Source organism: Tauraco erythrolophus, chromosome 25, assembly GCF_009769465.1.
Source record: "Tauraco erythrolophus isolate bTauEry1 chromosome 25, bTauEry1.pri, whole genome shotgun sequence".
Taxonomy (NCBI): Eukaryota; Metazoa; Chordata; class Aves; order Musophagiformes; family Musophagidae; genus Tauraco; species Tauraco erythrolophus.
In genome coordinates, this window is record NC_141489.1 from 6,066,199 (window position 1) to 6,077,729 (window position 11,531).

General features: G+C 51.7%; 2 protein-coding genes across 2 annotated transcripts; one reads left to right on the top strand and one right to left on the bottom strand.

The window, feature by feature from the left end:
• Positions 1 to 430: 430 nt before the first annotated feature.
• Positions 431 to 736, top strand: LOC147526979 (feather keratin 1-like). The gene has a single exon (XM_086626436.1). The coding sequence runs from the start codon at positions 431 to 433 to the stop codon at positions 734 to 736; it is 306 nt and encodes a 101-aa protein (XP_086482562.1).
• A 4,009-nt stretch (positions 737 to 4,745) lies between these two features.
• Positions 4,746 to 5,051, bottom strand: LOC147526980 (feather keratin 1-like). The gene has a single exon (XM_086626384.1). It carries the CDS (start codon positions 5,049 to 5,051, stop codon positions 4,746 to 4,748), a length of 306 nt encoding a protein of 101 aa, XP_086482510.1.
• Between the last annotated feature and the right edge of the window lie 6,480 nt (positions 5,052 to 11,531).

Genomic DNA, 11,531 nt, shown 5'->3' on the forward strand with positions numbered 1-11,531 from the left:
ACTCTCTCATCCTCTCCTCTCTCCTACATCTCCTTTGGGAACAAGGTGAGTCTGAAGCTCTATGTCCTCTCCTGCCTCCTCCTCTTCCTCATCAAGTTTTCTCAGCGCATACCTGCTCCTCTGTCCTATGCTGGGTCATGGGGCTGCTTGAAATGAGAGAGGGAAGAGGAGAGAAAGTGTTGCATGGAGAGAGGCTGGGGCTTGGCTGAAGTGAGCGATGTGCTAGGCAGTGATCTCCATGGGCTTGGACATGCTTGGTGGGGAACTTTTGAGCTGAAGGGAGGGAGAAGCCCATGGGCATCTCTACAACACCTTCAGCTCTTGTCTCCAGCAGGGCTTAGCTTGGGTCCCTTTGTGGGAGAGTGACTGGCATCTCCTCATGCTCTGCTTCCCCTTCCCTCTCTTCCAGGTGCACCTCCATCCCTGAGACATGTCCTGCTACAACCAGTGCCTGCCAGCCCAGCCCTGCGGCCCAACTCCTCTGGCCAACAGCTGCAATGAGCCCTGCTTCAGGCAGTGCCAGGACTCCACCGTTGTCATCCAGCCCTCCCCTGTGGTGGTGACCCTGCCTGGCCCCATCCTCAGCTCCTTCCCGCAGAGCACTGCCGTGGGATCCTCCACCTCTGCTGCCGTTGGCAACATCCTCAGCTCTCAGGGTGTGCCCATCTCGTCGGGAGGCTTTGGTCTGTCCGGCTTCGGCAGCCGCTACTGCGGCAGGAGGTTCTTCCCCTGCTAAAGTTCTTCCCCCTATTGAAGTCTCCACTTGGATTGACCTCATTTCCCTCTGTTGACTCATTAAAGTTCTGCTGCATCCCATATCACCTTCTGTGTCATCCTTTTTATCTGCAGATGTTCTCCCAAGTTGCCCAGGAAGGCAAATGTTGCTCAGGGCTGGTTCTGGGAAGGGGTTGTTTGGGATGGTTTGGCACTGATTTTCAAAACAGGCTGATATTTAGCATGCTCAGTCATGCGTCAGGTGATCCTCTTGTTTCTGAATTTGTCTGCTTCTTTGGAGAAGAATTACCTGACGTAGTTCAAGGACTGCTGGCCCCTTTGTTGTGCACAGCTTTTCTTTTTCCTTTGTGAGCTCAACACTGTGATGCAAGAAGTCAGGAGAGAATGTGATATTGAGGAGACATAGGGACTAACTTCCCAGGAGTTGTCAGGAGAACCCGTCCTAACCATCACATTCTCAAAGGGAGGAAGAGAGTGCAGTGGGCTGCCTTATCATAGAGCCATCGTATCATAGGATCGTAGAATGGTTTTGGTTGGAGGAGACCTTAAAGATCGTCTATTCCAACCTTCCTGCCATGCACAGGGATATAGAATCATAAAATCATAGATCATAGAATCATAGAATCATAGAATGGTTAGGGCTGGAAGGGACCTTCAAAGGTCATCTAGTCCAACCCCCCTGCAAGGAACAGGGATATCTCCAACTAGATCAGGTTGCTCAGGGCCTTGTCCAACCTGGCCTTGAACGTCTCCAGGGATGGAGCATCCACCACCTCTCTGGGCAACCTGTTCCAGTGTTCTACCACTCTCATAGTAAAAAATTTTTTCCTAATATCCAACCTGAACCTACCTCCCTCTATTTTAAAACCATTACCCCTTGTCCTATCATAACTGGCCCTCCTGAACAGCCTCTCCCCATCTTTCCTGTAGGCCCCCTTGAGGTACTGGAAGACCGCTATAAGGTCACCCCGGAGCCTCCTCTTCTCCAGGCTGAACAGCCCCAACTCTTTCAGCCTGTCCTCATAGGAAAGGTGCTCCAGCCCTCTTATCATCTTTGTGGCCCTCCTCTGGACCCTCTCCAACTGGTCCATGTCCTTCTTATGTTGGGGACTCCAGAACTGGACGCAGTACTCCAAATGAGGTCTCACAAGGGCAGAGTAGAGGGGGAGAATCACCTCCCTCGACCTGCTGGCCACACTCCTCTTGATGCAGCCCAGGACGCGGTTGGCCTTCTGGGCCGCAAGAGCACATTGCCGGCTCATATTGAGCTTCTCGTCCACCAGTACTCCCAAGTCCTTCTCCTCAGGGCTGTTCTCGATCCAATCACCACCCAGTCTGTATTTATGCCTGGGATTGCCACGACCCAGATGTAGGACCTTGCATTTGGCCTGGTTAAACTTCATGAGGTTGGTACGGGCCCACCTCTCCAGCCTGTCAAGGTCCCTCTGGATGGCATCCCTCCCTTCCAGCGTGTCGACGGCACCACACAGCTTGGTGTCATCGGCGAACTTGCTGAGGGTGCACTCCATGCCACTGTCCACGTCACCGACAAAGATGTTGAAGAGGGCCGGGCCCAACACGGACCCCTGAGGGACGCCACTCGTGACCGGTCTCCACTTGGACATTGAGCCGTTGACCACTACTCTCTGAGTGCGGCCATTGAGCCAATTCCTTATCCACCGAGTGGTCCATCCATCAAACCCATGACTCTCTAATTTAGAGAGAAGAATGTTGTGCGGGACAGTGTCAAAAGCTTTGCACAAGTCCAGGTAGATGACATCCATTGGTCGACCCTTGTCCACCGATGCTGTCACCCCATCGTAAAAGGCCACCAAGTTGGTCAGGCACGATCTGCCTTTGGTGAAGCCATGTTTGCTGTCACCCACCACCTCCTTGCTCTCCATGTGCCTTAGCATGGTTCCCAGGAGAATCTGCTCCATGACCTTGCCAGGCACAGAGGTGAGGCTGACCGGTCTGTAGTTGCCCGGGTCCTCCTTGTTCCCCTTTTTAAAAATGGGGGTTATGTTCCCTCTCTTCCAGTCATCGGGGACCTCGCCAGACCGCCACGACTTCTCGAATACAATAGCCAGTGGCTTGGCAACTTCATCCGCCAGTTCCTTCAGGACCCGCGGATGGATCTCATCAGGTCCCATGGACTTGTGCACCTTCAAGTTCCTCAGATGTTCCCGAACCTGCTCTTCAAGTACAGTGGGCGGTGGTTCATCCTCACAGTCCCTGCTAGTTCTGATATAGTTTATGATATAGAATCATAAAATCATAGATTCATAGAATGGTTTGGGTTGGAAGAGACCTTAAAGATCATCTAGTTCCAACCCCCCTGCCATGGGCAGAGAAATCCTCCACTACACCAGGTTGCCCAAAGCCTCATCCAACCTGGCCTTGAACACTTCCAGGGATGGGGCATCTGGAAGCATATCTGTCACTACATCTCGTTACTCAAAGTTCTGTCAAACCTGACCTTAAACTCTTCAATGAAGGATCTTCCCATCATTGCCTGGGCAACCTTTTCCAGTGTCACAACCCTCATCAGCATAAATTTCTTCTTCTACGATTGGCTTTCTGGGCTGCAAGCGCACATTGCTGGTAACGTCCAATTTTTCAGCCTGCAGTATCTCCAAGTCCTTCTCCACAGGGCTGCTCTCAACCATTCATCTTCCAGTCTGTATTGACCTTTCAGATTATCCAGGTGCAGGACCTTGCACTTGACTTTGTTGAACTTTCTGAGTTTCACATGAGACCATTTCTCAAGCCTTTCAAAATCCTTCTGGACAGTATCCCTTTCCTCAAGCGCAGCAGTTGCGCCCCTCAGCTTGGTGTCATGAAGAAACTTGCTGACGGTGCACTGAATCCCACTGTGTATGTTGTTGATGAAGATATGAAATAGTACTGGTCCCAGTATGGACCCCTGGAGGACACCAGTCATCACTGGTTTCTACTTGAACACTGAGCCATTGCATATATTTATTTGGTCGCAGCCAAAGCGCCCAAAGCGCCCAAAAGTAGAGCCAGGGAAAGGTGCCTTTGCAGTAACCCCATCAGAAGAGCTGAGACTCCCAGCACTGTTCCCAGACATCAGGTTTGTTATCATCATCCTGGGCTATATGAGCAGGAGCGTAGCTGGAGATCGATGGCAGCGAAGATCCCACTGTACTCAGCACTTACCTGATGGCATCTAGAACACTGTGTTGAGTTTAGGCTATAATGCAAGTGAACCAAGTGAAATGAGCTGAGTGCAGGGTGGGCAGGATGGTGAGAGGGCAGGAGCACTTGGTTGGGGAGGAGAGGCTGAGGGCATGAGGCTCGCTGAGCACAGAGAAGAGAATGTTTTGGTGGGAGAGCTAAAATCATCTTTAGAGTAGCTATAGTCATTGAACTGCGTTGGGTCATTCTGTCTGTACCCAAAGAGGCAGATAAATCTAGAACCCAGAGGGTCACCCACCCATTGTATGATTAAGGCTACTCAGAGCAAGCCTGTGTTAACAGTCACTGCACAGCCTTCTCCAACAAGCCCCTCACAAAACCACTGCAGACCAGCACCTCTCTCGCTGGGCATTGTGGAGGAGGACCTGCAGATGAAAGGATGACACAGAGGCGTAGGCTGGGATGCAACAAAATTTAATGAGTGAAAAGAGGGAAACGCTGTTGGTCTGAGTGGAAGTCCCAGTGCAGGGAGCATGAGGGGCAGACATGAGTCTGTGCTCCATTGCTGTGGTGGAGATCCCACCAGGTGTCCATCTGCCTGCCCCACAGAGGGAGCAGGGTCAGTGTTTCCTACCTCAGCCAGCTTTGTGTTGTCACAGTGCAGGGGAGCACAAGAGAAGAAGGACATATAAGGGAAAGGAGAGAGTGGAAGATGGGAAAGGCAGGCATGGGCTGTGCTTTCCCAGAGCCCAGGCTGGCCCTGTCCTTTTCCGAGGGGGGCTGGGGTTGCTCAGCAGTACCATCTTGTATGTCCCTGGGGACCTTCCCCAGGGCCACGGCCAGCAGCTTTAGCAGGGGAGGCACCTCCTGCCACAGTAGCCGCTGCCGAAGCCGGAGAGGCCAAAGCCCCCGGAGGAGATGGGCACTCCCTGAGAGCTGAGGATGCTGCCAACAGCAGCAGAGGTGGAGGATCCCACGGCGGTGCTCTGTGGGAAGGAGCTGAGGATGGGGCCGGGCAGGGTCACCACCACGGGGGAGGGCTGGATGAAGACAGTGGAGTCCTGGCATTGCCTGACACAGGGCTCATTGCAGCTGTTGGCCAGTGGGGTCGGGCCACAGGGCTGGACTGGCAGGCACTGGTTGTAGCAGGACATGTCTTGGGTCTGCAGAAGCACCTGGGAGAAAGGGTAGGGAGAAACAGAGCATGAGGAGTGGATGAGGAGCAGCCTATCACCCCACCACAAGAGAGACAAACCACGTATTGGAGACAAGAGTCCATAGGTCACGTGAGCCAGGCCCTAGACTCTCTCTGTGTCACAGCTTCTGCCCCCAACCCTCTTCTATGAACAATAGCCCCATGGCCAGGCCTATCACAGGGTATGTGTTGAGAAATCTTGCAGGAAGCTGAGGAGTAGGAAGAAGAGCTTCAGACTCACCTTGTTCCAAATGAGACGGAGGCGAGAAGAGTGGTTGAGAGAGTGAGGAGAAGGGCCTGCTTTTATACTGCTCCTGCACTGCCCCAGGCCCACAGTCACTGCACGCAGGCAGTAATTTTCCAACCGACTCACCTCCAAAGCAAATTATCCTGCCTAATGGCACAGGTTGTGTTTTGGTTGCCTTCAATGCTGCCATTTCATTTCCTGATTTCTGATGTACTTGGTCTGCCATGCAGGCCTCTTTCATGTGCCGGGATGAGAGGCCCCAGGGTTTCCTGGGTAAGGTGGTGTCACTGTGGGCACAAAATGCCTCCTAAGTGCTGCAGGGATCCACCTGGCATTTAATGAGACAAATCATGTTGGGGGCAGCAAGAGGGTCTTCTTCCAGGTAGGTCACCAGGATATCAAGGCTTGGTCAGGGGCAGCCCAGGCACTGAACAGGGCAGATTCCCTGAGGACAGAGGATACAGGAAAGGTGGAGGTGCTCCAGTGACTCTTACCTGTGGTCTTTACTGGCAGGAGTTGCTCTTGAGTGATCAGGCTCCTGACGTTCCTCGAAAAGTCTGGAGCAGGGAACGCTTCCCCACAGTAGAGGAGGCTCAGGTGTGGGAACAGTTAGACAGATTGAACTGACCTGAGTGCAATTGACCTGATGCCATGCATCCAAGGGAATTGTTTAGTGTCAATACAATGCTGCTCTCAAACGCCTTTGAAAGATGCAGCAGTCAGAGAATGTACCTGAGGACTGGAAGAAATCTAAGGGGTGTCCTGTCTCCAAGAAGGGCATGAAGGAAGGACCAGGGAATGACAGATCGTTCAGCCTCATCTCGATCTCTGCAAACGTCATGGAGCAAATCATCCAGGAAGCCATTTCCCAAGATGAAAGGAGAAGAAGGTGAACCAACTTCACAGCATAATTTGATGACATGATTGACTCCAGTGGGTCAGGGAAGTGCAGCAGATGTTAACGTCATCTAACCATGGCTTTTGATGTGGTCTCCTGTACCAATCCTTACTGACCAGCTGACAAAATACAGGCCTGTGAAGAAGGCAGTGCAGGGGATTGAAATCTGGCATGGCTGCTTGTCTCCAGGGATTGTAACGAGTGGCACAAAGTCCAGCTGGCTGCCACTCCCTCCTGGTGCACCACATGGCTCCAGAGTGGGGCCAATATTATTTAACTCCTTGATGCAATGTCCTGCAGTGGGCTAGAAGAAGCTCCTGCACCATGAAAGCCTGGGGCCCATGGGCTTCCAACCAGCTTTGCAGCAGAAGACGTGAGTCTTGGAGGACATTATAAGGCAGCCTGCACCTTTTGGAAGTGGTGTCCGACAGCATCCTGGGCTGCATTAGGAAGACCGTTGCTATCAGATTGAGGAAGTTGTTCCCTCTTCTTGACTCAGCACTTCTAACACCACGATTTCTGTCCAGTTCATGGCTCTCCAATACAAAAGAGGAATGGCCACACTGGTGTAAAACCAGCAAAGAACCACAGAACCTGTGAAGCGAGTGGAGGCTCTGAGGCAGGATAGGCTGCAAGAGGTGGGGTTGTTTACTCTGGAGGAGAGAAGGCCCTGGGGCATGCTTCTTAGCAATGGGTCAAAGAGCTGATGTGAGGAACATAGAGCCAGACTCTCTTTCTGAGTCCTATCCAGTGAAGGGACAAGAGATCCTTTTGGCCCATATTGAAATGCAAAAATTCCAACACAACATAAGAAAGGACTTTGATAGTGTGAGGGTGGTCAAGCACTAATTCAGGTTTCCAGGAATTGTTTGTGACTCCTCCATTCTTGTAGGTGTTGAGAGCTTGACAGGACTTGACCCTGAGCGTCTTCCAAAGGCTGACTCTGCTTTAAGCAGGGAAGTTGGGCTAGGGTATCTTCAGAAGTCCTTTCCACCCTCAAGGACTGTGCAACTCTGTCTTGGGCAAAAGACGGGTGATGCACAGATGCTCCCAAGAGGAGAGAGCTGATTGGGAATGTTGGAATCAAGGGCAGCCTTGGATATCACAGCTGAGAAACACTGGAGTTCAAGACCTGATGACATGATCCAACAGCAAGAAAGGTCCAGGCCGATGCTCAGGAAATGAAACAGATGTCTCAGCAGAGCAGTTTTGGTTATATAGAGTCCTCAAGGTGGGGCACACACATCAAAACCATAATCCTGGAAGTGAAAGAGGGAATGAGTTGCGTAGGAGGGATCTGGAAATAATTCCTAAGCATGTTGGGGTGCTGTTGGGAAAGCCAAAGCTCAGCGTGCATTGAATCTAGCAGGTGGCGTCAAGAGCAAAAAGCAACAAGCATCAAGAGCTGGACGGACCCCTACAAGAGTAGTAGAAGTCTGAGGGAGAAAAATGTGGATCCACTGCTGACTGGTGCAGCTGATTTTCTGAAGAATGGACAGAAAGCAGGCTGTGAGGAGTCAATGCCTTCTCTCTCAGCCTTCACCTTCAGGATGTTGTGTCAGGTTGCTGTGCACTTTGAATTGAAGGCAGGATGGAGAGCACTCCCAACAGTGGGTGGGCTTCAAATCAAGGACTGCCCAAGACCAGGCAGTGGTGAGGAGCTGTCCTGAATGCTCTGTTGAGGGAAAGAAAGGGTTACAGAAAAAAACTCCTCACCAGATAGGACTCAAAGCTGAGTCCCAGCTGATATGTCTTCTCCTGTCATTAGTGCTTCAGCATGCCTTCCCTGCCATGCTACAAGACCTGCTCAGCTTGGAGCACAACTCAGTAATGTTGGGCAGCCAAGGAAACTTTTGCCCGAGGAGTCAGGGCTGGCAGGACCCTCCAGTGCCATGTGCCTGAGGATGCCCACGGAGAGGATGTGCTCATCATGGCCCTGAGTCCAAAACAATCTCTCAGCCTACATCAAGGAGGTGATGCACTTCCCTGCCCTGCAGACAGAGAGGCAGCTGGGACGTGGCCTAGCAGGGCAAGGGGTTGCCTTCAGTAGGAAAACTTCCTGTGATAGACTCTCCCTAACCATGGTGAGTCACATGCTAATTTTGGATTGTCCATGTTTCAGTTTTTTGGCGTGAAGCCAAGCCAGGAGTGCATGCTGTCTGCAGGCTTGTATCCATGTAGGGCTGAATTCCCTTCAGGCAAGGGCAGCTCCATCCCTGTCCCTGAAAAATGAGCTCTGTGCACTCTGCAGTACCCGAGTACACAGCTCCAGGCAGCCCCAACGGCCATTACTGTCAGCATGACCTTCTTGTCTGCACTCGTACATCTCGGGCAGGTCACTGGAATGTCATCGTGGTTTGGAAAAATGTTTCCTGCCAGCCAGGTTGAAAGAATGCAGCCAAAGTGTACGGTGGTGTGAGGAGAGTGAGAGGAAGAAGGTGCTCACCCGAGCTCCAGCACAAACCTCTTGTGGTGAGTCGGGACCTGACTCCACAGGGTTGTTGAGAAATCACTGTGTTTGGGAGGGCAACATTCTCCTTCCGCAAGCCTGATGATGGCATTTGTTGGGGACCTCCAGAGACTGTTCACAGAATCACAGAATCACAGAGTCACTGAATGTCAGGGGTTGGAAGGGACCTCAAAGGATCATCTACTTCTATCCCCCTGCCGGAGCAGGACCGCCTAGATCAGATCACACAAGAACATGTCCAGGCGGGTTTGGAACATCTCCAGAGAAGGAGACTCCACAACCTCTCTGGCAGCCTGTTCCAGTGTTCTGTTCCCCTTACTGGGAAGAAGTTCTTCCTCGGAACCTCCTATGTTCCAGCTTATATCCATTTCCCCTTGTCCTATCATTGGATGCCACTGAGAAGAGCCTGGCTCCATCCTCATGGCAGTCACCCGTTACATATTTATAAACATTAATGAGGTCCCCCTCAGTCTCCTCTTCTCTAAGCTGAAAAGACCCAGCTCCCTCAGCCTTTCCTCATAAGGGAGATGCTCCACTCCCTTCATCATCTTTGTGGCCCTGCACTGGACTCTCTCAAGCAGTTCTTTGTCCTTCTTAAACTGATAGGCCCAGAAGTGGACGCAATATTCCAGATGCAGCCTCACCAGGGCAGAGTAGAGGGGGAAGAGAACCTCTCTCGACCTACTAACCACACCCATTCATGAGAGGGGACGGCTTTGCCAAACAAACTGAAACCCACAAGAGAGAACTGTGTTAGTGGGAGAATGTTTGAACCTTCTTGAAAAGGAGGTGAAAAACATCCTCACCACCATTTCCCCAGACCCATGCCCCCTGCCAGACCCCTCCAGAACTTGGAGCACATATTCTGCCTGTACTGACCTTTCTCTACATAGGAAATCCCTGGGCCTCTCATTTCAATACATGAAAGGAGCCTCTGAGTGCTCGTATCAGAAATGAGGAAATGAAATGGCAGTGTTGATGGAAACCAAAACACAACCTGTGCCATTAGGCAGGATAATTTGCTTTGGAGGTGAGTCAGTTGGAAAATTACTGTCTGCTGTAGTGACTGTGGGCCTGGGGCAGTGCAGGAGCACTATAAAAGCAGGTCCTTCTCCTCACTCTCTCATCCAGTCCTCTCTCCTTCATCTCCTAGGGAACAAGGTGAGTCTGAAGCCCTATCTCCTCTCCTGCTTCCTCCTCTTCCTCCTCAAGTTTTCTCAGCGCATACCTGCTCCTCTGTCATATGCTGGGTCATGGGGCTGCTTGCAATGAGAGAGGGAAGAGGAGAGAAAGTGTTGCATGGAGAGAGGCTGAGGCTTGGCTGAAGTGAGCGATGGGCTAGGCAGTGATCTCCGTGGGCTTGGTCGCGCTCTCGGTGGGGAACTTTTGAGCTGAAGGGAAGGAGAGCCCATAGGAGGTGATTGGTGACAGCCAACATGGCTTCACTAAGGGCAAATCCTGCCTGACCAATTTGGTGTCCTTCTATGATGAGGTTACAGCATTGATGAAAAGGGGAAGAGCAACTGACATCGTCTACCTGAACTTATCCAAAACATTTCATACTGTTCCGCACAACATCCTTGTCTCTAAACTGGAAAGACGTGGTTTTGATGGATGGACCACTCGGTGGATAAGGAATTGGCTGGATGGTTGCACTCAAAGAGTTGTGGTCAGTGGATCAATGTCCACGTGGAGGCCAGTGACGAGTGGTGTTCCTCAGGGGTCAGTACTGGGGCTGGTGCTATTTAACATCTTTGTTGGTGACATGGACAGTGGGATTGAGTGCACCCTCAGCAAGTTTGCAGATGACACCAAGCTGTGTGGTGATGTGGACACGCTGAAGGGAAGGGATGCCATCCAGAAGGACCTTGACAAACTTGAGAGATGAGCCTGTGAGAAGCTCATGAAGTTCAACAAGGCCAAGTGCAAGGTCCTGCAAGTGGGTTGGGGCAATCCCAAGCACAAGTACAAGCTGGGTGGAGAATGGATTGAGAGCAGCCCTGAGGAAAAGGACTTGGGAGTGCTGGTGGATGAGAAGCTCAACATGAGCCGGCAATGTGCGCTGACAACCCAGAAAGCCAACCGTATCCTGGGCTGCATCAAAAGGAGCGTGGCCAGCAGGTCGAGGGAGGTGATTCTGCCCCTCTACTCTGCTTTCATGAGACCCCACCTGGAATACTGTGTTCAGCTCTGGGTCCCCAACACAAGAAGGACATGGAGCTGCAGGAGTGGGTCCAGAGGAGGGCCATGAAGATGATCCGTGGGCTGGAACACCTCTGCTATGAAGACAGACTGAGAGAGTTGGGGCTGTTCAGCCTGGAGAAGAGAAAGCTCCATGGCAATCTTATTGCAGCTTTCCAGTACTTAAAGGGGGCCTGCAGGAAAGCTGGAGAGGGCCTTTTTACAAGGGCGTATAGTGATAGGACAAGGGGCAATGGCTTTAAACTGAAAGAGGGCAGATTCAGATTAGATATAAGGAAGAAATTTTTCACTCAGAGGGTGGTGAGGTACTGGAAGAGGTTGCCCAGAGATGTTGTAGACGCCCCATCCCTGGAACTGTTCAAGGCCAGGTTAGATGAGGCTTTGAGCAACCTGGTGTAGTGGAGGGTGTCCCTGCCCATGGCAGGGTGGTTGAAACTACATGATCTTTGACATCCCTTCCAACCCGAACCATTCTATAATTCTATGATGGGCATCTCTATAACACATTCAGTCTTGCCTCCAGTATGGCTTAGCTTGGGTCCCTTTGTGGGAGAGTGACTGGCATCTCCTCATGCTCTGCTTCCCCTTCCCTCTCTTCCAGGTGCACCTCCATCCCTGAGAC

Bases quoted from the DNA above. Each gene is read 5' to 3' on its own strand.
- LOC147526979 (XM_086626436.1), top strand. From the start codon at position 431: ATGTCCTGCTACAACCAGTGCCTGCCAGCCCAGCCCTGCGGCCCAACT.
- LOC147526980 (XM_086626384.1), bottom strand. From the start codon at position 5,051: ATGTCCTGCTACAACCAGTGCCTGCCAGTCCAGCCCTGTGGCCCGACC.